At 45.9% G+C, this 26,967-nt stretch overlaps 1 protein-coding gene across 1 annotated transcript; it reads left to right on the forward strand.

Moving 5' to 3' along the window:
- Positions 1–594: 594 nt before the first annotated feature.
- LOC125538818 (uncharacterized) lies at positions 595–4,192 on the forward strand. The gene is made up of 4 exons (XM_048702116.2): positions 595–934; positions 1,676–1,941; positions 2,226–2,468; positions 3,493–4,192. Exons 2-4 carry the CDS (start codon positions 1,717–1,719, stop codon positions 3,766–3,768), a joined length of 744 nt encoding a protein of 247 aa, XP_048558073.2. The 5' UTR covers positions 595–934; positions 1,676–1,716; the 3' UTR covers positions 3,769–4,192.
- The last annotated feature ends 22,775 nt before the right edge of the window (positions 4,193–26,967 follow it).

Here is a 26,967-nt window from a genome sequence, read left to right on the forward strand (position 1 = left end):
TCTAGCTAAAACCCGAAAACGCGTACAAAAATAAATAGAAAAATATAATCTCGAGGAAGCGCCCAACACGCGACACAAGGCGGGGGCTGACGCGCTCCCAGCCCACCAAAAATGACCACTGAGAGGCTTCCGCAAGGGGTACCCCTCATTTAGTTTCTCTCATCTGCTGATTAGTGGAGATAAGGTCCCATGTTGCTATTATACATGAAGTTTTAGAACGTAAAGCTAGTTTTTCAGTTTTGTAGTTTCATTCATAAACGCAGAAACTTCAATTTTGAGGCTGCTAATCTCGCTAAATTTGCTTGTAACCTGTGTTATAGGTAGACATGTGTGGTTGGGCAATCCTCATGACGTTGTACCTGTGGACATGACTTTGATGAAACAATAAAGGTTGGTGAGATTTCTCAAAAAAAAAATCTTCCGAGTTTAAAACAAACATAACAAAAATCTGCCATTTTTTTAAGTTTAAAATAAACTTTCAAGAATTACCATGGTATATTTTGGTCTGTTGGCGTGAAGCAGGCCTAGAACTAACCAACCAGCCCAAACGGGCTACATTTTGGTCTGTACCAGTACGGTTGTACGAAAAGGGTCCCACTCTGTAGCGGAAAAAAACGACGACGCAATCCAATCCTCCTCTCCCCATTCCAGGCCGCAGTCCCCGCTCACCGCCCACCGGAGAGCTCGTTGCGGCGCGGCGCGGCGGAGCGGAGCCCTACTCCTCTTCCCGTCCTTTCTTTCCTCTCCCTCCCGAGTCCTCCCGACCTACCCGACGCGGCTCTGAATCTCTTCTGTAGCATATACCACAGGCTACAGCTGACGCCTCGATCCCGTCCCCGCCCTCACACGACCCGCCGTCACCGTTCTTCCTCGCCGGACGTCGCGTTCCTGCTGTATCCACGCCGTCCGCAGTCTTTGGCCATTGGGTTTTGAGGTATGAGGTTTTACCCTCCACTCCGGCGATTTGATTAATCCTACTGACCTTCACAATTTCCGGGTGCCCTGGTGCGCACCAGGCACACCATCTAGATCTGCCGCCTGGCTGTCGACCTATGAGCTGTACGTAGTACGGCTTTGCTTTGCCCGTGGCATGATTTTCTGCTTGTTGGGTAGTAGTACATTTTAATATCACCAGGATTCATGTTAAAAGAGTATAGGGAATACAAGGGTAGAATGCTGTACTTTAGCCTGCATTGGTGTTCAAGTATGATCTCGTAACGATTGTCTGTTGTCTTTACTTAGCTTTTGGGGTAGTTCTGTGGCAGGTTTGGAATTCCTATAAAGTTGATTTCAGGTGGGGTTCATAGGTTTCACCTGATCTCCATCATAATCCTCTCCGAACATCGGGAATTTTGCTCTACCTGGAAATCATTTTTTCTTCTGTCCAAAATCCTTTCACATGGACTCAGTTCATCGTTTGGGAAACTGTGGACAACATACATGCTTAGTTTTGTTCGTAGCATTAGTGGATTGTGCCGGCCTATTCCTTCTATAGCAAGACTCTGACTTCTGGTGAATCATCTTTAGCACTGACTACATGTTATGCAAAACGGAGAAATTTATTCTTTTGAATTAGATTAGTTCAACTGATACTGTTCTATTGTTGCAGTGTTGTAGATATTTGACATTCTTCTTCCTAACTCAGTATGTAATCATTCCTATTTTTAACCTCCAGATTTGGCTCCAGTTAATTCTAGAATTCAAGAAGTTAGAAACATGAGCTACTGCCAAGCTACAACGTACAAGCCTCTTGGCGGGCTCACTTTGGACAGACCATTAGGTCTTGGGAGAACTTGCAAAATACTTCCTGAACATTTTGTATGGCAACATTTTTCTAGATCTTGCAAGCTGCAAGAGAAAGTATATCCAAGGCTTGTTGTTGCTGCTTGCCATAAGAGGCTTGGTCCTGTATATGCCTCAAGCGGGAAGGGAAACCTTGATGTAAGTATCATTCACAGCTTTCTTACTTTGTGATTGGTTTTCTATTGGAAACTTGGCAAATTTGTCAAGTTTGACTTGGTTTGGCACAATGGAATTTTCTTATTGATGTTGTAGGAATGCTTTAGTTTCAGGAATTCCTCTTTGGGAGATAGGGATACTGTGTAAAATGGGGTGTGGTAGGCAGTTGATATGCTACGCACCAAGCATATTTAATACATCAAGGTTGTTAGGCACAATTGCTGATGTGGAACCATCTGCTAAATTTACTGTTGCTTTCTTTTCAGCCATTCTCTATGGAATCTTTGAACAAAGCAATGGATGGAGCAAAAAAGCAACAGTCCATACAAGGCTTCCTGAAGGAGCAAATGGCTAAGATTACAGGACAGGGGTCTGGTGGAAATGGAGGAAATAATAACCGTTATGGAGGCAGCGGTGGTGGTTCTGATGGCCCGGATGACGAATCTTTCATGGATTCATTGTATGAAGTGGTCCAAGTTGTGTTAGCAACTGTTGCTTTTGTACTCACGGTAATTGCATTGCTTCTTTCTTCCTTCTCATCGTCCTTTGATCTGAAATGCTATATTTTACAACTATAGTTCTGTACGGACCTTTCAATCTCTTATAATGCCTAAACATACTACGTTAAGCTAGCATTTTGTTTATTTTCAGTGCAAACCTTTTGATGTTTATTCACAGCCGTAGTTGATGGTACAAATATGTGATGGCTATTATATGTTTATTATTTTGAACAGCCCTTTCTCCTTGTGGACTTGCCAGCTCAGAAGGGATAATGTGTATACTTGAAGTACATAATAGTGATATTACCATTCTCCATTAGTGAGAAAACATCCGTGCAGTTCCCGCTTTTGCCAAAGAAGATTTTATTATTTCTTCGTGGCAGCTGTTTTCTATTTCTCGTAAATATTAATCTATGTGGAGTTGTTGACTACCTTACAAGTAAAAAGATAAATTTACCCTTCTTACTAGGGAAGGTTACTATTATGAATAGTAATTGATTGGTGTACCATTACTAACATTTGCTCTGTTTTCTGGTGATCATCTTCATTACTAGTGCTGTTCTAAATATACTCCCTCCGTCCGGTAAAGAGTGTACATCTAGAAGTTTTAGGACAAATTACGGAGTTGAGTAAAAAATGCATTGGAAAGGTGCAAACCACCATCTCTCTCCTTTTTAATTACCCAACCCCCAATGAGCTAAGTGCATGTAGAAATTAAGAAGACTATGTGTAGATTGCTATTGGTCTTGATTACCGTGTGGTGAGAGAGAAGTTTTTTATTCCTACTTTAAAGTACATTGGGAAGATAGAAGTACACTCTTTTGTGGACAAAATTTGAAACTAGATGTACACTCTTCACCGGACGGAGGGAGTATATGGGAAATTAGACTTGCATCTGCCAAAAACAAGACTTCCACACAATTTTCTTCCCACCACAACACACCGAACACGAGTGTGTTTATATTCTTGTTGGCTGTGAACGTTAAGGACCCCCCACATTATCTTTCTAAACAGCGTTTGCTTTGTTGTGCAGTATATCCACATCATCAGAGGAGAGGAGTTGTACCGCCTTGCTAGGGACTACACCAGATACCTCGTCACTGGCAAGAGAACGTCCCGGCTGAAGCGTGCCATGCTTAACTGGCGTGATTTCTCAGATAGCATCACAAAGAATTTCAGCACACAAGACGATGTGTATCAAAGCCCGGTCGCTTCTGAAGCCATGTGGTGGCAACAGCCCCAGAAGCTGGTTCATCATCTCGGTGACCTTTTCAGAGGCAACCTGCGTCCACATGCCCAGGAATCTTAAACCCTAGCATTCCACGGTTGCCTTCGAATTTCCACCTCAGAAACTTCTGTTTCTGACCATCTAGTTTATGCTAGTGCTAAGTAAATCGACGCAACTAGACGATCAGCTGTTGATTCTGGCGGATGGCGATTCTCGCCTAGTGTACTGAAATTCATTCATATGATGTGATGCTGTCTCTGGTCTGTACGTATTGACTACAGAACAGGAGGGGCAGGAGTTAATTCTTGTCAGCTTTGAAGGTCATCATGTAACGTAACATCATTGCTATGATCGTCTGCTCGTCAATGGGGTGCTGCAGCAGCTGGCAGCTTGAATGCTGAATCTGATGGATCAGACCTGCAAAGGTCCAGGTACTGTCAGTTAGTCAATGCGGCAAAGAAGTGTACTGCCATCTATAAAGAATATCGTGGTGTTTTCAGTGTGATTTGCTCTCCCATGGGCCATGGTAGTTCATTTTGTCTAGCCTATTTGAGTTAACTGCAGAGACTTGCAAGATAACCTTTCCATTTGTTGATGTCTTTATGTATGCACTATATTAGACTGTTGTTTGGCTCTATTCATTTTGCAGGCGCCATGAACAAGTCAGATGAACCATGGAGTACTCCATAAACTAAATAAGATTATACATTCTTGATGGGCCATTTAGGCGGGTCTGAAGGGTGTTCTTGTTTTTGGAAAGGAGGATAACCCTGAGTGGCCACAGCATCGATCGACACACTGCCATTTGTCTGAACGGTGGTCTCGTTAGGAGAAAAGTTGACCAACCCGGTTGTTCACGTCATTCAACTAGTACTGAAGCTAATAAACTGGAGGCAGAAACCAACAAACTTCACTTGTGTCATTCAAACTGCCCACGAATGTACTCCCTCCATTCCAAATTACTCGTCGCAGAAATAGATATATCTAGAACTAAAATACATCTAGATACATCCATACCTGTGACAAGTACTTCCTCTGTTTTGAATTACTTGTCTTAGATTTGTCTAGATACGAAGGTATCTAGCACTAAAATGAGTCTAGATACATCCGTATCTAGACAAATCCAAGATAAATAATTCGGAACGGAGGAGGGAGTAATTTGAAAGAGAGGGAGTAATTAGGAAGAGAGGGAGTAGCAGACAAAGGCTCTTAACACCGCGATTTCCGGAGCAATGATGCGGCCGAAAGCCAAGACGACGACCAGACGGATTAGCTGATAGAGCTAAGCACATGGCTGCGAGTTCCAAACCAGTCAAACAAATCGCCCCATTCGCGTACTAGCTCTTTTGCGACCCATGATTGCCTAGACTGCCATCTGAGAAATGCTTCGTTCAGTTTGTTTGTATGGCCGTTAATTGGTCTTTGATCAATACTCCCTCTCCCTCTGTAAAAAAATATAAGAACGTTTAGATCACTAAAATAATGATTTAAATGTTTTTTTAGAAAAGGAAGAGAACCTCCGGTTTCTGCATCTGGACGATACATGCAGCCACTTTATTAATTGTTCACATGAGACCGTACAAAGTCATACAACAGTGAGACTAAAGCTACCGTCTAGGCAACATCTATCGCTACTCCTAACCAGTTGATGAAAGGGCGCTGATAGTCTGGGCTTAATACCAGACAGACATCGCATCCAAACCTAACATTTAAGACTGAGGTCCCAACCAGGACGCCTGCCGGGTATGGGGCACCCATCAGTCCAGCGCACTCCTCAACCAGGACGCCTGCCGGGTATGAGGCACCCACCAGTCCGGCGCACTCCTCAACCAGGACGCCTGCCGGGTATGGGGCACCCACCAGTCCGGCGCACTCCTCAACCAGGACGCCTGCCGGGTATGGGGCACCCATCAGTCCGGCGCACTCCCCAACCAGGACGCCTGCCGGGTATGAGGCCGCCGCAGCCACCTGCCACCAATCTATCTTCAGTGTTGGTACTGCTGCATCAACCTTGCCCAGTCTCGCTACCGTTGACGCCACCATGGTGCCAGATGGCTCCACCGTCCCGCGCTTGTCCATCCAGCCGCATCCGTCGTCGATATGGAGTTGCACCATGCCGCCAAAACTCGTCGTCATCTATGCGGTGGATACAACGCCGCACCACCTGGCATCCTCCACACCGTCGCCACTGCTGGAGGTACTCGGAGCTCACCAACCACAACATCTCTCCCCGAACAGCTGGTCCTCCCAAGACGGCGGCTCCATGAAGGATACGACGCGTAGGACGTCGCCGCCGCCCAATCCAGACTGAATTTTGGACTTTCGTCCGAGAGGTGTTCAGAGGTGGATAGGAGAGACCTCGGCTTCGCCTCCACGGAGGGTACCGGCATCGAGTGACCAAAGTTTTCTCCGATCCCCATCCTATGCCACCAAACCTCCATCTGCTCCGGATCCGGCAACGAGCCACGATGCAAAACCTGCGAAGATGCAAGAGCCATGGTGCTCGACCCGCCAGAAAGAAGGATCGAGAAAAAGCCATTGCAAATCTCCAGACACCGGAACCAGCGGTCCAACGTGGCCAGTGACGACCATCACCACCCCGCGGCGGCTGACAGAGTCCGAAGACAAGATCCAGATGGATTCGATCTGGATCCGGCGGCACCTGCAACCATCGGGCAGGCCCAACGCAGCCACCACCTCGCGACACGCAAGCCGCCACCGCCGCGCCGTGCACGCCGCCGCTGGCAGATCCGCCCGCCGCGCTGCCGAACCCCACGTTTGCCTGGCCGTCCTCTCGACCCCGTTGTCCTGCGCAAGCCAAGACGAAAAGGATGGGTAGAAACCAAGACGAAAATGATCTTATATTTCTTTATAAAGAGAGTATCTTGTAGTACCATTTCCTTCATTTCAGGCAGCTGATCTGGAACTAGTTTATCAGGGTCCCGGAAACACTTGTTCACTCCAGAGGACCGTTTCAGGTAAGACCGCGCGCGCCGATTCAGCGAGTAAACAACTCCTTCAGATTGTGTCATGCCTGGTCGAACACATTTAGCTGATTGGTTCATGCACGCATGATAATAAACAAGCTAACAGAAGTAACGTAGCCGCAGAGGCTTTGTTATGATGCACGTAATAACCCGGTCAATGAAAGACACGCCCAAATGAAGGATAAAAAGAGGCCCAAAACAAGGAGGGGATCAGAAAGAGCAGATGAAAAACCATTATCTCGCCGTCGCCCACGTAAAAGAAGCCCCCATCGGCGGTGGAAGCGCGTGGACCCCGTCCCTCCGCCCGGCCGGTCCCGCGCGCGAAACCGTCGCCTCGTGTGGACTTGTGCATGGGGAGAAACGATTCCCGTCGCCGTCGCCGTCGCCGTGGAGGCGCCGGACGGCGACAGCCACGACAGCGGCCGCCGACCACGACCCTCAGAATTCCCGCGCCATGGCTCGCCCGCACCCCGCAGCTGAGCGGTACGTTACTGGTGAAAGCACCATCGTCCGTAGCAGTAGATGATGACGGGGAAGCTAGCTAGCTAGCTAGCTGTAAGTTGGCATGAGATCGAAAGCGGAGCAGTGTGGATGTCGCGGTTGCCGGCGCTGTTCGATCATGTGCGGTGAACCGCACCCACCGCGCAAGATCATGAGAGACGTGACTCGTGAGGCGTTTGGTCCAAATATTGCAGCGTAGACGTGATGCTGTCAGTAGGCAAGCAGTCTAACAGATAGCATCGCTGTAGTCAAACGAGGGCAAAAATCAGCCCAACCAGACACGTTGTATGGGACTAGATTTGCCTGTCTAGTGACCCGAATCAAGCATTTACCAGTGATTGTGTTTGTTATGTCTTTCACCGTGGGTGTTTTGAGATTGGTCGAGCCAATGATGTATGCGTGGAGTGGATAGATTAGGACCTGATCGAAACGAAAGAAAAGGTCGCGGGTGGCGGTGAATCAAGATCCCATCAGTCTCGTCAAAATAAGAGTGCTGCAGGCCAGTTTAGAGACGGCTTCTAGATGTTTGAATTGAAGCGGGAAAAGATGACCCAATAATTAAGGACCGCATATAAATGTCGAAAGTCTAGAAAGTCAGGCTCTAAAGCCTTTTTTTTTCCAGATGTTTGTACCCAGACATGTTTATGCTTCCGTAGCCTATATGCTCTGTATGTTGGGTCATGAATTCTTACTATGTATGACACTTCGGAGCCTTCCGAATAAATACTTTAAGTCGTAGAGTTTTGTTGTGATGCCATGTTGTATTTGCACATATCGAGCATATTGTGTGTATGATTTTGAAATGCTTGGTATGTGTGGGATCCGACAATCTAGTTGTTTATTTTTAGTAGGCTCTCTTATGGGGAAATGTCTCCTAGTGCTTCCACTAAGCCATGGTAGCTTGCTACTGCTTCGGAACACTTGGGATGATCGGCATGTGTCATTTGCTCCGGTGTCTGTCTCTTTGGGGAAATGTCACGCGTTGTTCTTTTAAGTCCTTGTAGCTTGCTGCGACTTGAGTTCATACGTTGATGACCGACACAATGTCATTTGAATAATCACATATGAAGCTTGAATTTGAACCTAGGGTTCAAACCAACCCCATTTAAATTGTTGCTATTTGCATTAGCCCAAATCACAGCATATTGCCATGACATGATCATGCATCATACTATTGCATTGCATTGATTGTGTTTCTTCTCTGTTGCCGGTGTTTGTCCCCTCTCTGTAGACGTTGTCGACGATGTGATCGATGACACTGATGAAGACACAGTGCTATCTTCAGAAGTGCCAAGCAAGCAAACCCCCCTTGAGCATTCCGATACAATCCCACTCTCTTGCTCTTGCTCTTTTTTACTGCATTAAGACAATAATGATTCAACTGTTACATGCTGCGGTAGTTGAACCCCTTTTCCTCTACATGACATGTCTTTGCCACAGTAAATAGTTGAAACCCACTAGCATGAGTAGGAGTTGTTTGAGCCATGATGTGCCTACTCATCCATGCTTGCCACAATACTCATGATGAACAGTAAAATCCAGAAAATTCAAAGTTGCCGTGGTGTTTGTACCTAAGTTATCATGTCCGGGAGCGTATATTATCATGTTATTTACATGAGAAGTTATCGGTGGTATGTTTTCAACAATTTTTTCACGTCAAAGTTATCGTGGTGTTTGTACCTAAGTTATCAGGATCGGGAAACTATATTACCATGCTATTTACAAAAATATATATCAGAGTATGTTTTCAACAACTTTTTTCACGGGTCAAAGTTATCGTGCTGTTTGTACCTAAGTTAACTGGTCCGGGAGCCTATATTACCATGTTATTTACACAGATATTACCGAAGTATGTTTTCAACAACTTTTTTTCATGGGTCAAAGTTATCGTGGTGTTTATACCTAAATTATCAAGTCTGGGAGTGTATATTATCATGCTATTTATAAAGCAGTTATCGGTGGTATGTTTTCAACAACATCTATCGACGGGTCAAAGTTATCGTGATGTTTGTACCTAAGTTATCACGTTGAGTAGGAGTGCGGCGTTTCGGTGCCCAGGCTCATCTACACCCGCTCAGAAAAAAATCACAAAAAATTCAAGACAAATTCAAAAAATTCCAATTTTTTTGCATGGTAGAAAATTTATCACGTGAGGTCCGCTCCAAATTTTAGGTCATTTGGAATTTTTAGCAGCTCTCAGCAAAAAGACAAATCGGGTCAGAATAGTGCATGAACAGTATACATTTTTACAGACTCCGAATTTGTCTTTTTTGCCGAGAGCTGCTCAAAATTCCAAATGACCTAAATTTGGAGCGAACCTCACACATCAAATTGTCTATCACACAAAAAATTTGGAATTTTTTGATTTTTTCTAGTATTTGTTTTGATTTTTTTGTCAGGGCGGGTGCAGCTGAGCCTGAGCTCAGAAGTGGATTACCGGTTGAGGAGCATATATTATCATGCTATTTACACAAAAAACAATCGGTGGTATGTTTTTACATCTTTTTCCCTGGGTCAAAGTTATCTTGGTGTTTATACCTACATTATCAGGTCGGTGATGTGTATATTACCATGTGATTTACAAAAAGTTACCATGGGTGTTTTGCAACAACTTATTCCCCAGGTTAAAATTACCCCTCGGCGTTTGTATGCAAGTTATTAGTTTTGTGGTGCTTAAATTATCATGCTATTTACATAGAAGTTACCGGGTGGTTCAGATTTTAGCATTTTCGTAAATATAATAGGACCGGAAGTGCGTTAAGTCGACTAGAGGGGTGAATAGACGATTTTTATAAATTCTTCACTGAGGAATTTCAGGGTGAGAAAATTCCTAAGCGAAGAACTACTTGCAGCGGAATAAGTACTCAGATGCAGACATGACATAACATAAGCATGGACATCATGATGAATTGAAAACACAACACAGAGTACAGAAAGCATAAGCACATGATAAAACAGAATGAAGACAAATAGACTGAAGAAATTGATCTGAGGAAATTGAGAATGTCTTCAGTCGAAGTCTTCAAACAGATATGAATAGGTACACAACACAGTAATGAAGAAATGAAAGGGTTGAGAAAATAGAACCAGTTAGCTTGGTGAAGACAATGATTTGGTAGACCAGTTCTAACTGCTGTGACAGTTGTACGTCTGGTTAGAGCGGCTAGGTATTTAAAACTGAGGGCACACAGTTCTCACCGTATTCTCCGTGAACTAAGGTCACACAGACCTCGTCCAATCACTCGTGGTAAGTCTTCAGGTGACTTTCAAACCTTCACAAACTCGGTCACTCGGCGATCCACAATTTCCTCTTTGATGCTCTAGACCATGATGCCTAACCGTCTGGAGGATGCACAGTCCTCAAATGTAACAAGCGTCGGTTCCACACAGAAACAATCTCTTCAGTGATGCTCAATCACTTTGGGTTTATAGGTGTTTGGTTTGGGGTTTTGGGTTTTTCCTCACTTGATGATTTTCGCTCAAAGTCCTCGGAGGATGGGATGCTCTCAATGACAAGTGTTAGTTTCTCGCGGAGCAGCCAACCAGCTAGTGGTTGTTGGGGGCGGCTATTTATAGCCTAGGGAGCAGACCGACATTATAAGACATAAATGACCTTCAATGATATGACCGTTAGGTGGATAAGATATTTTGGGACAGCTGACGCATGACACAACAACGGTCGGAAATTTGAGGTTCAAATTCCTCAGGGCTATCATGTTCCTCACTTGTAGGCAATCCGCACTGTCGAATTCCTAACTCCTCAGTCAGACCAAATTCCTCAGAGAACAGAAGAACTTCTTCTCTGTCACTTAAGAAAATGACTGAACTGTATGAGATTTCCAATGGCTTCACTCGAAGGTATTGGTATGTAACACCCTCGATGCGACTATAGCTCCCACGTGTCGAGGCACGACTTAGAGACATAATCGCATTGAAGGCATATGTCGCAAGTTAGGCAATCTTCACAAACATCCCATGTAATATGAATAATAAAGGGAAGATAACATAGTTGGCTTACACTCGCCACGTCAATCAAGTACATAAATAACATTACATCATCCAAACACTCATGGCCCGACTACGGCGCCAAAATAAAAGAGAACCCAACATGCGACACGGTCCCAATCACCCCCAACTGGGCACCACTACTGATCATCGGGAAAGGAAACATAGTAACGTTGAGAGTCTTCGTCGAACTCCCACTTGAGCTCATACACGTCTCCTGGAGCGGAATCATCGGGCCCTGCATCTGGTGTAATAGTAATCTGTGAGCCACAGGGACTCAGCAATCTCGCACCCTCGCGATCAAGACTATTTAAGCTTATAGGTATGGCAAGGTAAATATATGGAGCTGCAGCAAGCGACTAGCAAGTATGGTGGCTAACTTATTTGCAAAAGAGAGCGAGAAGAGGAGGCAAAGCGCGAGCGAGAAACTAGAGAGCAACCTGCGCAAACATTACTCCAACACCGTGTCCACTTCCCGGACTCCGCCGAGAAGAGGCCATCACGGTAACACACTCAGTTGATTCATTTTAATTAAGTTAAGGTTCAAGTTATCTACAACCGGACATTAACAAATCCCCATTTGCCCATAACCGCGGGCACGGCTTTCGAAAGTTCAATCCCTGTAGGGGAGTCCCAACTTAGCCCATGACAAGCTCTCACGGTCAACGAAGGAATAGACCTCCTCCCAAGACATTCCGATCAGACTCGGTGTCTCGGTAATTCAAGACAACTCCGACAATGGTAAAACAAGTCCAGCAACACCGCCCGCTGTGCCGACAAATCCCGATAGGAGCTGCACATATCTCGTTCTCAGGGCACACCGGATAAGCTAAGAGTACGGGAGCCAACGTAACCCAAGTTGCCAAGGGAGGGCCCCGCACGGTGCTCTAGGTTGGACCAACACTTAGAGGAGCACTGGCCCGGGGGGGGTTAAAATAAGATGACCCTTGAGTCCGCGAAACCCAAGGGAAAAGGCTAGGTGGCAAATGGTAAAACCAAGGTTGGGCATTGCTGGAGAAGTTTTATTCAAGGCGGACTGTCAAGGGGTTCCCATTATAACCCAACCGCGTAAGGAACGCAAAAATCCGGGAACATAACACCGATATGACGGAAACTAGGGCGGCAAGAGTGGAACAAAACACTAGGCGAGAGGCCGAGCCTTCCACCATTTACCAAGTATATAGATGCATTAAGATAACATAGCAATATAATGATATCTGAACAAGTAAAAAAAACAATGTTCCAACAAGGAACGGCCTCCAATCTTCACCTGCAACTAGCAACGCTATAAGAGGGGCTGAGCAAAGCGGTAACATAGCCAATCAACGGTTTGCTAGGACAATGGTGGGTTAGAGGTTTGACATGGCAATTTGGGAGGCTTGCAAGCAAGTGGTAGGCATCGTAGCAATGGCATAGCAAAAGAGCGAGCAAACTAGCATAGCAAAGATAGTAGTGATTTCAAGGGTATGATCATCTTGCCTGCACAGTTGTCAGAGTTGACCGGATCCTCAAAAGCAAACTCAACGGGCTTCTCGTTAGCGAACTCGTCTCCCGGCTCTACCCAAACAAGACAAACAAGCAATAAGGATACAATCAACCATGTGCAAACTCAAACAACACGATGCAAAGATGATATGCTATGCGGGATGCGATGCGGGATGCAAAATGCAAGATATGACAGGAAATGCATGGACCTGGCCTCAACTTAGAATTCCAAGGATGCCACTGGAAAGATGAGATGAAATCGCTTGAAAACAATATAAAGAACGCCGAAATTGGAGTTACGGTTTGGAAATGGCAAGCGATTCAACAATGACACTGGTCTGCGATTTACAGCAAGTAGGCATCTAAATGCAACGAAATGAACATGCTACAGCACCCAAAAATGACATCAAAATACATGGCAGGGAAGCATTCAAGATTATTAACAAAAGCCTAGCACTGAGCTACGGCCAATTCATCCATTAGGAGGTTCAAACAAGCATGGCAAAAACGCAAATGGTAAACAGATCTCAGACTTAGTGAAATTAACACTTGTCTGGAATTCCAGATCATATAGCCCTCTTCGGAGCAACAAAACAACATGCTACAGGACCTGAACATGACAAAGAAAGACATGGCATGGAGCTGCTCAACAAGCTTAACAAAAATCCCTTAGTGACCTTGAGCCAAAAGGGATCACAAAATATACTAACAAGCACACGAACATAGCAAAGACATAATCAGTTTTCAGACTTAGTGAAAACTGGGACATGCTGAAACATAACTCACGAAGGCATGTTTACGAGCTCGATGCACTCACCACGGTGCAAGTCATGGAAAGATAAGCATACATCCCTTAATAAGGCACAAAATGCAAGCTAGACATGGCAAGAACAATGGCATAGCATGCACGGATCAACTACAATAACATTGGCAAAATCGCAAACAAGTTGACTATCTGCCCAGATTCACAACGAAGCAAAAGTAGAGCTCGATTGACTCAAGCTAGGGTGCTCCATAATTGCAAACAAAGACATGGATGGATAGAGCACTACAATATTAACAAAACTCCCTTACTGATCATCCTCAAAAGAGGCACGGATCACTAGGAAACAATAAGAACATATGGCATCATGAGATAAACAATCCCAGGACTTAGTGAAATTACTAAGTCACTGAAAACAGAATTAGCAAGCGCACCACTTTGCAAGCTTGCACAGGTCACCACACACATCCTAAAAATATATGGGTTGCACCTCTGGAAAGATGACAAAACCCTTAACAAAACATATGTAGAACTCACGGGCATAGCACGCACACATTAATCATGGCAAAAATGACAAAAGTGCTAAACGGAGTAGCAGATCTGACAATTAACTCAAGTAGGCCTCTTCTAACAGCATTTCGGGCACCAAGATGAGCTCAAATGAAAATGATGCAATGGAATGAAATGATGTACTCTCTGAGGTGAATATTTTGATATGCTATATGCCCAAATCGGAGCTACGGATGCAAAGTTATGGAGCCGCAAACATGAGCATATGGACTGAAAATTTAGGGACTTAGAGAAAATTAGGTCAACCCTGAAAACATATCTGGATCGGGGCGGCGTGCGAACCGAGGTGGCCGGGCTCTCGCCAGAGCTTCTCGCCGGAGGAGGAGGGAGGACCGGTTGGGGCTTGCCGGAGATGGGGAGGAGCGGGGCCGGGGAGGCCGGGCGACGAAGAGGCCGGCGCGGCCGGGGCGGCTCGGGCCCGATCCGGCCCGGGGCGGGCTCCCCGTGGGCCGAGCGGGCCGCGGCGGCGGTAGGTGGCGGCGTCCACGTGGCAGCGCGCTAGTGGGCGTGGGCGGCGGCGGACGTTGTCCGGCCCGCTCCGGACACGTCCGGCGGCGGCGGGTCTGGGATTTTTAGGGTCAGGGGGGAGAGGATCCGCGAATTTGGAATGGGGGGTGTATATATAGGCATAGAGGGAGCTAGGAGAGTCCAAATGAGGTGCGATTTTCGGCCACGCGATCGTGATCGAACGCTCTAGAACATGGAGCAGAGTTTGGTGGGTTTTTGGGCCAAATTGGAGGGGTGTTGGGCTACAACGCACACGAGGCCTTTTCGGTCCCTCGGTTAACCGTTGGAGTATCAAACGAAGTCCAAATGATACGAAACTTGAAAGGCGGTCTACCGGTAGTAAACCAAGGCCACTTGGCAAGTCTCGGTCCAATCCGGAAATGTTTAATCCCCACACACGAAAAGAGAGCTAGAAATGACCACCGGAGGAGAACGAAGCGCCGGAATGCAAAACGGACAACGGGGAAAAAGCTCGGATGCATGAGACGAACACGTATGCAAATGCAATGCACATGATGACATGATATGAGATGCATGACAATGATAACAACACCGGAGACAAAAACCCGAACCCGATGAAATAAATATAACTTAACGCCGAAAACGGCAAGAGTTGGAGTACAAATTGGGAAAGTTACATCCGGGGTGTTACATGGTAGGTGTAGGATTTTGAGTTGAGCATCACCTGGAAACCTTTTCCTTAGTTTTACCTTGATCCCCTTTAAGAGTACGCTGTGTCCTATGACTCAAGAAAGAGAAAATGAAACTACGAAAACAAAAGTCTTCACGCTTCATGTTCCTTGCATGAATATCAAGTCTTCATGGTCACACCAATTTTTTTACTTTCAAAGTCTTCAAAAAGTCTTCAGAGATCCAAAGTCTTCAGTTGAAGTCATCCATTTTTAGGGGTCAACTTTCTCTGTAAATATCAAACTCCTCATAGACTTATAGAACTATGTACACTCACAAACGCATTAGTCCCTTAACCTATAAGTCTTCAATACACCAAAATTACCATGGGGCACTAGATGCACTTACAATCTCCCCTTTTTTGGTGATTGATGACAATGTAGGTTAAGTTTTCAATGGGGATAAACATATGAAGTGTAAATACTGATATTGAGAAATTTGATTTGCAAGATATAGAAGAACTCCCTCTGAAGATGTGCATCGTGAGCAATTTGCTTTTGAAGCAATACACATTTGAAGAGTAGAATCATGGAGATCTCCCCCTATATCTTGTAATTCATACACGCATTTAACATATGATATGAAGAATTTGAAATGCATGATGAAATAGCATGCAGAGGAACATAGTAAAAGTATCAGACCACCATCGGACTTAAGTTTACAACTCGATTCAATAAATCTTCAGAAGAACGAGAGTTGTAACTTAGCAAAAAAACACCCATATAAATAGACCCGCTGGAAGACTAACTCAAATTTCTTCCCCTTTGTCATCGAATGACCAAAAGGGATGAAAAGTGAGGACTAACGCTCCTGAAGAATATCATCACGAAGTCGATGGAGGAGCGCCAGCGTTGTTGGGGTCGGTTGTTGAAGTAGGGCCTGCCATAGTGTCGTCCAAATCTTCATGCTCACCAGTCTCGCGCGAGGAAGAATATGAGTTGGCTACCAAGGAAGGAACTTTGATTTTCTTGAATTTCTTCGCCGGTGACTGAGACCAGTCAAAGTCCTGCTTGAAGCCCATTTGCTTCAGATCTTCTTCACCATAAAGATGAGACAGAACAACCCAGGTGCGATTGAATACTTTATGGAGGTAGAAGTGGTTCTTCTTCACTGCATTGTGTGTAGCAGTTATGTTGTGAAGAATGGAACCAAACTGACGCTTAACCCATTTATGGTTGCGATCGACCTTCTGGTGAAGACTGAGGAGAAGCTCACGATTAGTCATCACTCTGGAAGCTGTGCCTTGAGGATTTTGCTTTGAGGCATTGGCGACAGAGTCATGAGTGGCAGAGTCATCGTTGGTGGAGTAAGATGCAGCTTTGCGGAACTGACCATCCAATGGACAAATGCCTTCATCAATAACAGCAGTAGCCTTGCCCTTTTCATCAGCCGAGGAAAATGTCCGCTTGAGGACTTCTATTGGGGGCAAGTAGCTGACGTGATTTTGCAAATCAGCCTTGTAGTTGATTGAAGACCTTGATCTGAGGAATCTCATAATCCAGGGAGCTTAAGGCTTCAATTCAAATGGAGATAACGCAACATTGGCCAGAGTCCTCATGAAGAAATCATGGTAGTTGACAGGAATGCCATGAATGATGTTGAATAACAGATTCTTCATGATACCAATGACCTCTTCTTCATTAGAGTCGTGGCCCTTGATTGGACTCAAGGTCTTGGTCAAGATGCGATATACAGTCCGTGGCACATACATTAATTCCTTCACGAGGAATTTGGTCCTTGAGGCTTGACCAAGCTTCAGCGGCTTCATCAACACTTGCATATAATGGTTAGTAAGTTAAGGTTCATGATATATACAACGTGCACCTTCAAGGGGAGGACTGACAGGCAGGGCATGAAGCAATTCAGAGGCCGGTGCTTTGAAGTAAGTATTCTCTGTCATCCAGTCCAATACCCAAGAGTTCACATCTTCAGCATTTCCTGTGATGCGCAACGTTGCATAAAACTAAAGAATTAGTTCTTCATTCCAATCACATATATCAGTGCAGAAGTTGAGCAGTCCAGCATCGTGAAGAACACTAAGGACTGGCGTGAAGCAAGGCAGTGATTCCATGTCCACATGAGGAATATGCGCATGGTCGAAGACTTTGTCCTTATAAAAAGTAGCGAAGAATAGAAGTTTGCTTGGCTGGCAGTCCAGAAACGCTTCCTTCTAAGACGAGCAGAATCATATGGGTTGTAATCTGTGAAGAACACATGCTCGTGGAAGAAGTCATCAGCCTTGAATGTTTGCTTCTTGGAGAAGGGATTTTTCGGCTTGAGCTGAGGAGTGTGAGTCAAAGTCATCACAGCCTCAGGAATCACAATCTCCAGAACCACAGGCTGAGGAATTTCGGTTTCTGCTTCAGTAGCATCCTGGGTCTTCAATTCTTCATCAACATTAACATCAACACTAGTGGCTAAAATTCCTTCATGAATGGAAGGAGTGGAGTGATGATCTGCAGAACCCATTTGAACTTCAGTGTGCACTGGGGACTGAGGGATTTGTTGCAGAGGTGTGAAGAGTGGAGAGTTGGGGTGCTGACTATCCCAATAATCATCATTCAGCACTGGAGTGGAGCACCCAATGTCCACGTCTTCATCTTCCTCATTCAATTCTTCAACGCCTGCCTCTTCAGCTGTGAACTGAGGCATAGGCGATGAGATAACTGGGGTTGAAGGGATATTATCCACTTCAATTTCTTCGTCCAAATGCTCTGAAGAAGCAGCAGAAGGAACATCGTCATCAAATCCGCTTGGGTTCTCATAATCTTCACCAAAGGGAATGAGTTCCTTTGAAGGCATGCTTGAAACTGGAACAACATATATGGGATTCTCAAAAGAGCTTGTCAATATCTTCATCTTCTTCGGTGCTGAAGAATTTGATGAAGCAGATGCTTTCCTCTTTTTCACTGTTGCTCGCTCCGCGGCTCTGGTTTTCTTCGCTTCTGATGCAGAAGGAAGAACTGTACTTGTTGTTGGTGCAGGAGGAGCAGAGGAAATAGGTTCAGTTTCTTCAGGCACAACTATTTTAGTTTGCCTAGTTGGTTCAGATTCTTCAGGCTCATTGGTTGATGCCTCAGCTGGCCTGGCTTGTTCTTCAGGCGCAACACTAGTGGCTGCCCTGGCAATGTCATCAGCGACTGGAATGCAGTCATCAGCCTCATTTTCTTCAGCAGCCTGATTTTCATCAGCGGTGCTGGCATGTTCTTCAGTCGACTGAGTAGATGCTTCAGCCCGAGGAATTTCAATGTGCGTTTGAGTAGCAACATTGGAGGTGAATGTCTTTGCCAATTTCACAAATCTGACTTTGGCTCCCTTCCAATCTGCATGGTAGGCATCGAATTCATCATTGAGGTTTTTGATTTTAGCTTGAACAACCACGAGTTCATCAGTTGTCATCTTGACAACGTTCTTCTTCAGATATCGCTCTTTCTTGTACCGCGCTTTCTTCAACTTCCTGGCCTTTTCAAATTTTCATTTTTCCTCGCCTATGAAGGCGGTCAGCATGTGACTTTGGCCAGGAGTGAGGTTGAGGTCAGGCATAGGAGTGTTGGGATCCTTGTGCCATAGGTCAATGAAATCGAGGATCAACTTCGAATCCAAAAGCAGAGGCACGTTTGTGCCTTTGGCTCTAGCGGCCCTTTCTTGCCTGTCTCTGATGATTTCGGCGAGTTCATCATCACCAGCTTCGTTATCAGAGGACGGTACTTGGAAGGTGACCTATTTCTTTTGAGGACTTGGTCTAGTGCCTCGTCCAGCAGTGGCCTTGGTCTTCAGCAATGTGGGGCCTGTTGAGGAATGCAGAGGAGCTGAAGAACTTGCTGAGGCTCCTGAGGCAATTGATTTGCCTGTGGTCCTTTGTGTAACACCCCGGATGTAACTTTCCCAATTTGTACACCAACTCTTGCCGTTTCCGGCGTTAAGTTATTTTATTTTCTTGGGTTCGGGTTTTTGTCTCCGTGTGTTGTTATCGTTGTCATGCATCTCATATCATGTCATCATGTGCATTGCATTTGCGTACGTGTTCGTCTCATGCATTCGAGCATTTTCCCCGTTGTCCGTTTTGCATTCCGGCGCTTCGTTCTCCTCCGGTGGTCATTTCTAGCTTTCTTTCGTGTGTGGGGATTAAATGTTTACGGATTGGACCGAGACTTGCCAAGCGGCCTTGGTTTACTACCGGTAGACCGCCTGTCAAGTTTCGTATCATTTGGACTTCGTTTGATACTCCAACGGTTAACCGAGGGACCGAAAAGGCCTCGTGTGTGTTGCAGCCCAACACCTCTCCAATTTGGCCCAAAACCCACCAAACTCTGCTCCATCACCTAGAGCGTTCGATCACGATCGCGTGGCCGAAAATCGCACCTCATTTGGACTCTCCTAGCTCCCTCTATGCCTATTTATACACCCCTCCAAATCAGAATCTTTCTTCCCCCCCGAAACCCTAAAAAAACCTCGCGCGCCGCTGGACATTGTCCGCCCGGGGAGGACACACCGCGCCGCCGCCCCCGCACCAGTGGCGTTCCGCCACGTGGCATCGCGCCGCCACCACCGCCGAATCCCGCCGCGGCCCGAGCCGGGCCCCCGCGGCCCAGTCGCTCCCGCCGCCGCCCGGGTCGTCTCCCTCCTCCGCCCGAAGCCCCGCGCCACCTCGCCCGCCGCCTCCTTCGCCGGCCGCCGCCGCCAAGCCCCGTCGTCGCCCCGCCGCTTACCTCGCCGCCGCCGCCCACGGGAGGCCGCGAGCTCGCCGCCCCGCATCCCCGGTGGCCGCCGTCGCCGTCCGCCGCTAGATCCGGCCCGGATCCGGCCGGGTCCGGCTCTCTCTCTCCTCCCCGCCGGTTTTGCGACCTCGCCGGAGCAAGTCAACCCTCGCCGGAGTTCTCGGTTCGCGTGCGTGAACAGTAAACCCTAGATCTCGGGGTGATTTTTTTCTTCTAAGTCCCAAAATTCTCAGTCCATATGCTCATGTTCACGGCTCCGTAACTTTGCATCCGTAGCTCCGATTCATGCATATAGCATATCACAATGTTCATCTCAGAGAGTACATCATTTCATTCCATTGGATCGTTTTCATTTGAGCTCATCTTGATGCCTGAAATGCTGTTAGAAGAGGGCTACTTGAGATAATTGTCAGATCTGCTCCTCCATTTAGGTTTTTGTCATTTTTGCCATGATTATTGTGTGCATGCTATGCCCTGATGCTCTACATGTGTTTTGTTAAGGGTTTTGTCATCTTTCCAGTGGTGCAACCCATGTATTTTTGTGATGTGTGTGGTGACTTGTGCAAGCTTGCAAAGTGGTGCACTTGCTAATTCTGTTTTCAGGGACTTAGTAATTTCACTAAGTCCTGGAGCTGTTTATCTCATGATGCCATATGTTCATGTTGTTTCCTAGTGATCCGTGCCTCTTTTGAGGATGATCAGTAAGGATGTTTTGTTAATATTGTAGTGCTCTATCCATCCATGTCTTTTTTTGCAATTATGGAGCAACCTAGATTGAGTCAATCGAGCTCTACTTTTGCTACTTTGTGAAACTGTGCAGATTGTCAACTTGTTAGCAATTTTGCCGGTGATGTTGTAGTTGATCCATGCATGCTATGCTATTGTTCTTGCCATGTTTGGCTTGCATTTTGTGCCTTATTGATGGGTGTATGCTTGTATTGCCATGACTTGCTCTGTAGTGAGTGCATCGAGCTCGTAAACATGCCTACTTGAGTTATATTTCAGCATGTGCCAGTTTTCATTAAGTATGAAAACTGATTATGTTTTTGCTATGTTCACATGCTTGCAATTGTATTTTCTGATCCCTTTTGTCTCAAGGTCACTAAGGGACTTTTGTTAAGATCTTTGAGTAGCTTCATGCCATGCTTTAATTTGCCTTGATCAGATCCTGTAGCATGTAGTTTTGTTGTTCCGAAGAGGGCTACCTGATCTGAAATTCCAGACAAGTGTTGATTTCACTAAGTCTGAGATCTGTTTGCCATATGCATTTTTGCCATGCTTGTTTGAACCTGTTAATAGATGAATTGACCGTAGCTCAGTGCTAGACTTTTGTTAAGCATCTTGTGTGCATCCCTGCCATGTATTTTGTTGTCATGTTTGGGTGCTGTAGCATGTTCATCTCATTGCATTTAGTTGGCTACTTGCTGTAAATCACAGAACGGTGCCATTTTTGAATCACTTGCCATTTCAAAACCGTAACTCCGATTCCGGCGTTCTTTATATCGTTTTCAAGCGATTTCATCTCATCTTTCCAGTGGAGCACTTGGAATTACAAGTTGAGGCCAGGTTCATGCATTTCCTGTCATATCTTGCATTTTGCATCCCGCATCGCATTCCGCATAGCATATCATCATTGCACCATATTGCTTGATTCTTGCACGTGGTTGATTGTATCCTTATTGCTTGTTTGTCTTGTTTGGGTAGAGCCGGGAGACGAGTTCGCTAACGAGGAGCCCGTTGAGTTTGCTTTCGAGGATCCAGTCAACTCTGACAACTGTGCAGGCAAGATGATCATACCCTCGAAATCACTACTATCTTTGCTATGCTAGTTTGCTCGCTCTTTTGCTATGCCATTGCTACGATGCCTACCACTTGCTTTCAAGCCTCCCAAATTGCCATGTCAAACCTCTAACCCACCATGTCCTAGCAAACCGTTGATTGGCTATGTTACCGCTTTCAACAGCCCCTCTTATAGCGTTGCTAGTTGCAGGTGAAGATTGGAGGCCGTTCCTTGTTGGAACATTTATTTACTTGTTGGGATATAATTATATTATCTTGTTATCTTAATGCATCTATATACTTGGTAAAGGGTGGAAGGCTCGGCCTCTCGCCTAGTGTTTTGTTCCACTCTTGCCGCCCTAGTTTCCGTCATATCGGTGTTATGTTCCCAGATTTTGCGTTCCTTACGCGGTTGGGTTATAATGGGAACCCCTTGATAGTTCGCCTTGATTAAAGCTTTTCCAGCAATGCCCAACCTTGGTTTTACCATTCGCCACCTAGCCTCTTTTTCCCTTGGGTTACCGGAGCCCAAGGGTCATCTTATTTTAACCCCCCCGGGCCAGTGCTCCTCTGAGTGTTGGTCCGAACTGAGCTGCCTGCGGGGCCACCTCGGGGAAACTTGAGGGTTGGTTTTACTCGTAGCTAGTCTCATCTGAGTGTGCCCTAAGAACGAGATATGTGCAGCTCCTATCGGGATTTGTCGGCACATTCGGGCGGTGTTGCTGGTCTTGTTTTAACCTGTCGAAGTGTCTTGAGTAACCGAGATACCGAGTCTGATCGGAACGTCTTGGGAGGAGGTCTATTCCTTCGTTGACCGTGAGAGCTTGTCATGGGCTAAGTTGGGACTCCCCTGCAGGGATTTGAACTTTCGAAAGCCGTGCCCGCGGTTATGGGCAGATGGGAATTTGCTAATGTCCGGTTGTAGATAACCTGAACCTTAACTTAATTAAAATGAATCAACTGAGTGTGTTACCATGATGGCCTCTTCTCGGCGGAGTCCGGGAAGTGGACACGGTGTTGGAGTAATGTTTGCGCAGGTTGCTCTCTAGTTTCTCGCTCGTGCTTTGCCTCCTCTTCTCGCTCTCTTTTGCGAATAAGTTAGCCACCATACTTGCTAGTCGCTTGCTGCAGCTCCACCTATATTTACCTTGCCATACCTATAAGCTTAAATAGTCTTGATCGCGAGGGTGCGAGATTGCTGAGTCCCTGTGGCTCAAAGATTACTATTACACCAGATGCAGGGCCTGATGATTCCGCTCCAGGAGACGCGTATGAGCTGGGAGTTCGACGAAGACTCTCAACGTTACTATGTTTCCTTTCCCGATGATCAGTAGTGGTGCCCAGTTGGGGGTGATTGGGACCGTGTCGCATGTTGGGTTATCTTTTATTTTGGCACCGTAGTCGGGCCATGAGTGTTTGGATGATGTAATGTTATTTATGTACTTGATAGACATGGCGAGTATAAGCCAACTATGTTATCTCCCCTTTCATTATTATATTACATGGGATGTTGTGAAGATTGCCTAACTTGCGACATATGCCTTCAATGCGATTATGCCTCTAAGTCGTGCCTCGACACGTGGGAGATATAGTCGCATCGAGGGTGTTATAAGTGGTAATCAGAGCCTTCCCCGACCTTAGGAGCCCCATTGCTTGATCGTTATTAGCGGCCGAGTTGTGTCTAAAAAAATGTTTTGAGTCATTTAGGAATTATATATCGGAGAGTTTAGGAATTCTTTTTACTTCCCAGTCTCCTCATCGCTCTGGTAAGGCATCCTGACGTAGAGTTTTGACTCTTCTCTTCTCAAATTTCACTAATTTTTTTTAGGATCACGCGGGTATCTTGGAATCATTCTGATGGTTTTATGATGAGAACATTGTCTTGGTGCCTCCTGTCAGGGGTTTAGTGGAAGTGTCCCGGGGAGTTGAGCTCTGAGGTGTTGTCATCATAATTTTATCGTTGCAGTTCTTGAATACCTGAGTTTAGTACGCCGACATCGAAAATCTCTTTTATGCAGTTCGTTGGTGAGATAACCTCGACGCCACCCAGTACTGGGGCGGGAGTTCGGGAGTATCACCATAACTTGTATAACGGATGCTTTCGAAGGTTGAGGTAGATGGTTTCCGAAGGTTTCTTGGTTATGTGTTGAAGGATGGATACAGCTGGATGTCGGATTTGCTAGTTTGGGTGAGATATTATGCTTCCCCTGTATCCCCAACACCTGATTGCATAACCGGAAAGGTTCGGGAGTTTCATAGGTGGGAATTCTAGTAGCTCTAGTTCTTCTTCCACGGATATTGGTTTGAGATTGGGATTTCTTACCGATTATTCGTTCTTGATCCGTACCTTGTTGATTTATTTCTCTACCTTAATTCTACGCGGCTTCTCAATTTATGAATATGTGACATTTCAAGAGGAATGCATTCGTTCATTTTGTTCGGATGTGAAGACTATATGTTGCAATTTTCATTCCGTTGGATTCAGCTTCAATATTGTCTGTCATTGTGCTAATGGTGGTCAACCTCTTCAGGATGGCTCCTCCAAGGCGCACGACTCCGAATCCTGATCCGCCACCACCTCCACCTCCTCCAGAGGCATGGCAAGCTGTGATGGCCGCAACCAATGCAAACACACAGTTGATCATGCAAATTCTCCAAGAGAGCAATCAAGGCAACCATGGGAATCAAGGCAACAATCAGAATCACTTTGCTACACTCAACCAATTCCTTGCTAACGGGCCAAAGACTTTCAGCAATTGTGTTGAGGCAACCGATGCTGACGATTGGCTTGTGGATCTCTGTAAGCATTTCGAGTGCAGTAACGTCAGGCTTGAGGACTTTGTTAAGTTCGCTTCCTTCCAACTCAAAGATCAAGCTGCAGAATGGTTCCAGCAGTACAAGGATTCCAGAGGAGGACGTGTTATCACTTGGGATGATTTCCGTCGAGATTTCCGAGCTCATCATATTCCTCAGAGCGTGGTTGAAAGCAAGCGTGAGGAATTCCGCAACCTGAAGCAAGGCTCTTTGTCTGTCTATGACTACAACAAGTTGTTCTAGAAGCTCGCCCGCTTTGCCAAGCAGGACGTCCCTGATGAGAAGAGCATGATATACCAGTTCAGGGGTGGTCTCAGAGAAGAAATTCAGCTAGCTCTTGTTCTCTTTGAGCCCTTGAGATACGATGAGTTCTACAACATGGCACTGAAGCAAGAGGCTGCTCAGTTGAGGTGTGATGCTTCCAAGAAGCGAGTTAGAGATGTTACTCCTTCTTCCTCTACTCAAGTGGCCAAGTAGCAGAAGTATTGGCTTCCTCCTCCTCTGTTCCGTCAGCCGTATCAGTAGAAGAGCAAAGGTGGCAGTGGTTCTTCCCACCCACCGAACCCTGGCTTTCATAACAAGACTTCGTCTCAAGCTCCAAGATCGAGTGTTCCGTATCACCGTTCGCTTTCAGAGGTCACGTGCAACAAGTGCCAACAGAAGGGTCACTATGCCAACAAGTGTTTCAACCAGATGCGTCTTCCTCCTCCTCCTGTCAGATCGGCAAGTACAGCTGTGGTCAAGCATAACCCCAAGCACGCCAAGGTCAACTTGATGAATGCAGCTCAGGCAGAGGCTTCGTCAGATGTGATCATGGGTAACCTTCCTGTTAATGATATTCCCACAAAAGTACTTTTTAACTCTGGTGCATCGAGTTCCTTCATGTCATTCCCATTTGCATCGGAGAACAATTTTAGTACTAAGGCTTTACCTAGAGCTATGCAAGTCGTCTCTCCGGCTAAGCGTCTGAGTTCTAGTTTGATGGTTCCGGATATTTCTATCTTGATGGGTGATTTCAAGTTTCTGGCTTCTCCAATGGTTCTTGGTAACTCGGATATTGATCTTATTCTTGGGATGGATTGGCTTTCTAAGCACAAGGCTCAGCTTGATTGTGCAGCCAGGCAGATTCAATTGACTCATTCGTCTGAGGATGTAATTGTCTTTGCCGCTCGGGATAATACTATCCGTCTCTTTTCTCTTAATGAGAAGGGCGAACTCGATGCCATCTCGCAAATTCCAGTCGTTTGCGAATATCAAGACGTCTTTCCAGAAGAGCTTCCAGGAATGCCTCCGCACCGGCCAGTTGAATTCGTTATTGATCTTGAGCCTGGTACGGAACCTGTGTGCAAGCATCCTTACAAGCTCGGACCTGAAGAGTTGAAGGAGCTGAAGAAGCAACTCGATATTCAAGAGAAAATGGGTCTCATCCAGCCTAGTTCTTCTCCGTGGGGTTGTGGTGTTCTTTTTGTGAAGAAGAAGGATGGAATGGACCAACTTTGTGTTGATTACCGTCCAGTGAACAAGAAGACCATCAAGAACAAATACCCACTTCCCAACATCAATGAGCTGTTCGAACAACTCAAAGGTGCCCAAGTATTCTCCAAGCTTGATCTCCATATGGGTTATCATCAGATTCGAATTCGTGAGCAAGATATTCCCAAGACGGCTTTCAGGACAAGTTTTGGTTCATATGAATACACTGTCTTTTGGCCTCGTCAACGCTCCTCCGACGTTTTCTCGCATGATGAACTTCATCTTCAATGCCTACACCAATGACTTCGTTTTGGTCTATCTCAACGACATTCTGGTTTTCTCCAAGAACAAGGAAGATCATGCCAAGCACTTGCGTTTGGTTCTCGGTAAGCTAAGGGAACATCAGTTCTACGCCAAGTTCTCCAAGTGTGAATTTTGGCGCGATGAAGTGCTTTATCTTGGTCATATCATCTCTGCCAAGGGCATTGCCGTGAATCCTGAGAAGGTGTCTGCAATTGTGAATTGGGAACCACCTCAGAACGTGAAGCAACTCCGTAGCTTCCTCGATCTCGCAAGCTATTGCCGAAGATTCGTTGAAAACTTTTCCAAGATCGCGAAGCCTCTCTCTAATCTTCTCCAGAAGCACGTCAAGTACGTTTGGTCTCCGGAGTGTGACATTTCTTTCAACACTTTGAAAGAGAAATTGATCACTGCTCCAGTTCTCACTCCGCCTGATGAATCCAAGCCGTACGAGGTCTTTTATGATGCCTCTCTCCAAGGTCTTGGCGCAGTATTGATGCAAGAGAAGAAAGTTGTTGCTTATACCTCTCGCCAGTTGAAGCCTAATGAGAAGAACTACCCCACTCATGATCTCGAGTTGGCGGCAGTTGTGCATGCTCTTTTGACTTGGAGACATCTTCTATTGGGAAGAAAAGTGGACATTTTCACTGATCACAAGAGTCTCAAGTACATCTTCACTCAGCCTAAT

The sequence above is a fragment of the Triticum urartu genome, chromosome 2A (genome assembly GCF_056163025.1).
Source record: "Triticum urartu cultivar PI428250 chromosome 2A, HENAU_Tu73, whole genome shotgun sequence".
Lineage (NCBI taxonomy): Eukaryota > Viridiplantae > Streptophyta > Magnoliopsida > Poales > Poaceae > Triticum > Triticum urartu.

Excerpts from the sequence above, each read along its gene's own strand:
- LOC125538818 (XM_048702116.2), top strand. The coding sequence starts at position 1,717 with ATGAGCTACTGCCAAGCTACAACGTACAAGCCTCTTGGCGGGCTCACT. Across the intron at positions 1,942-2,225 it reads GCGGGAAGGGAAACCTTGAT|CCATTCTCTATGGAATCTTT; the intron begins GTAAGTATCATT and ends CTTTCTTTTCAG. Across the intron at positions 2,469-3,492 it reads CTGTTGCTTTTGTACTCACG|TATATCCACATCATCAGAGG; the intron begins GTAATTGCATTG and ends TTTGTTGTGCAG.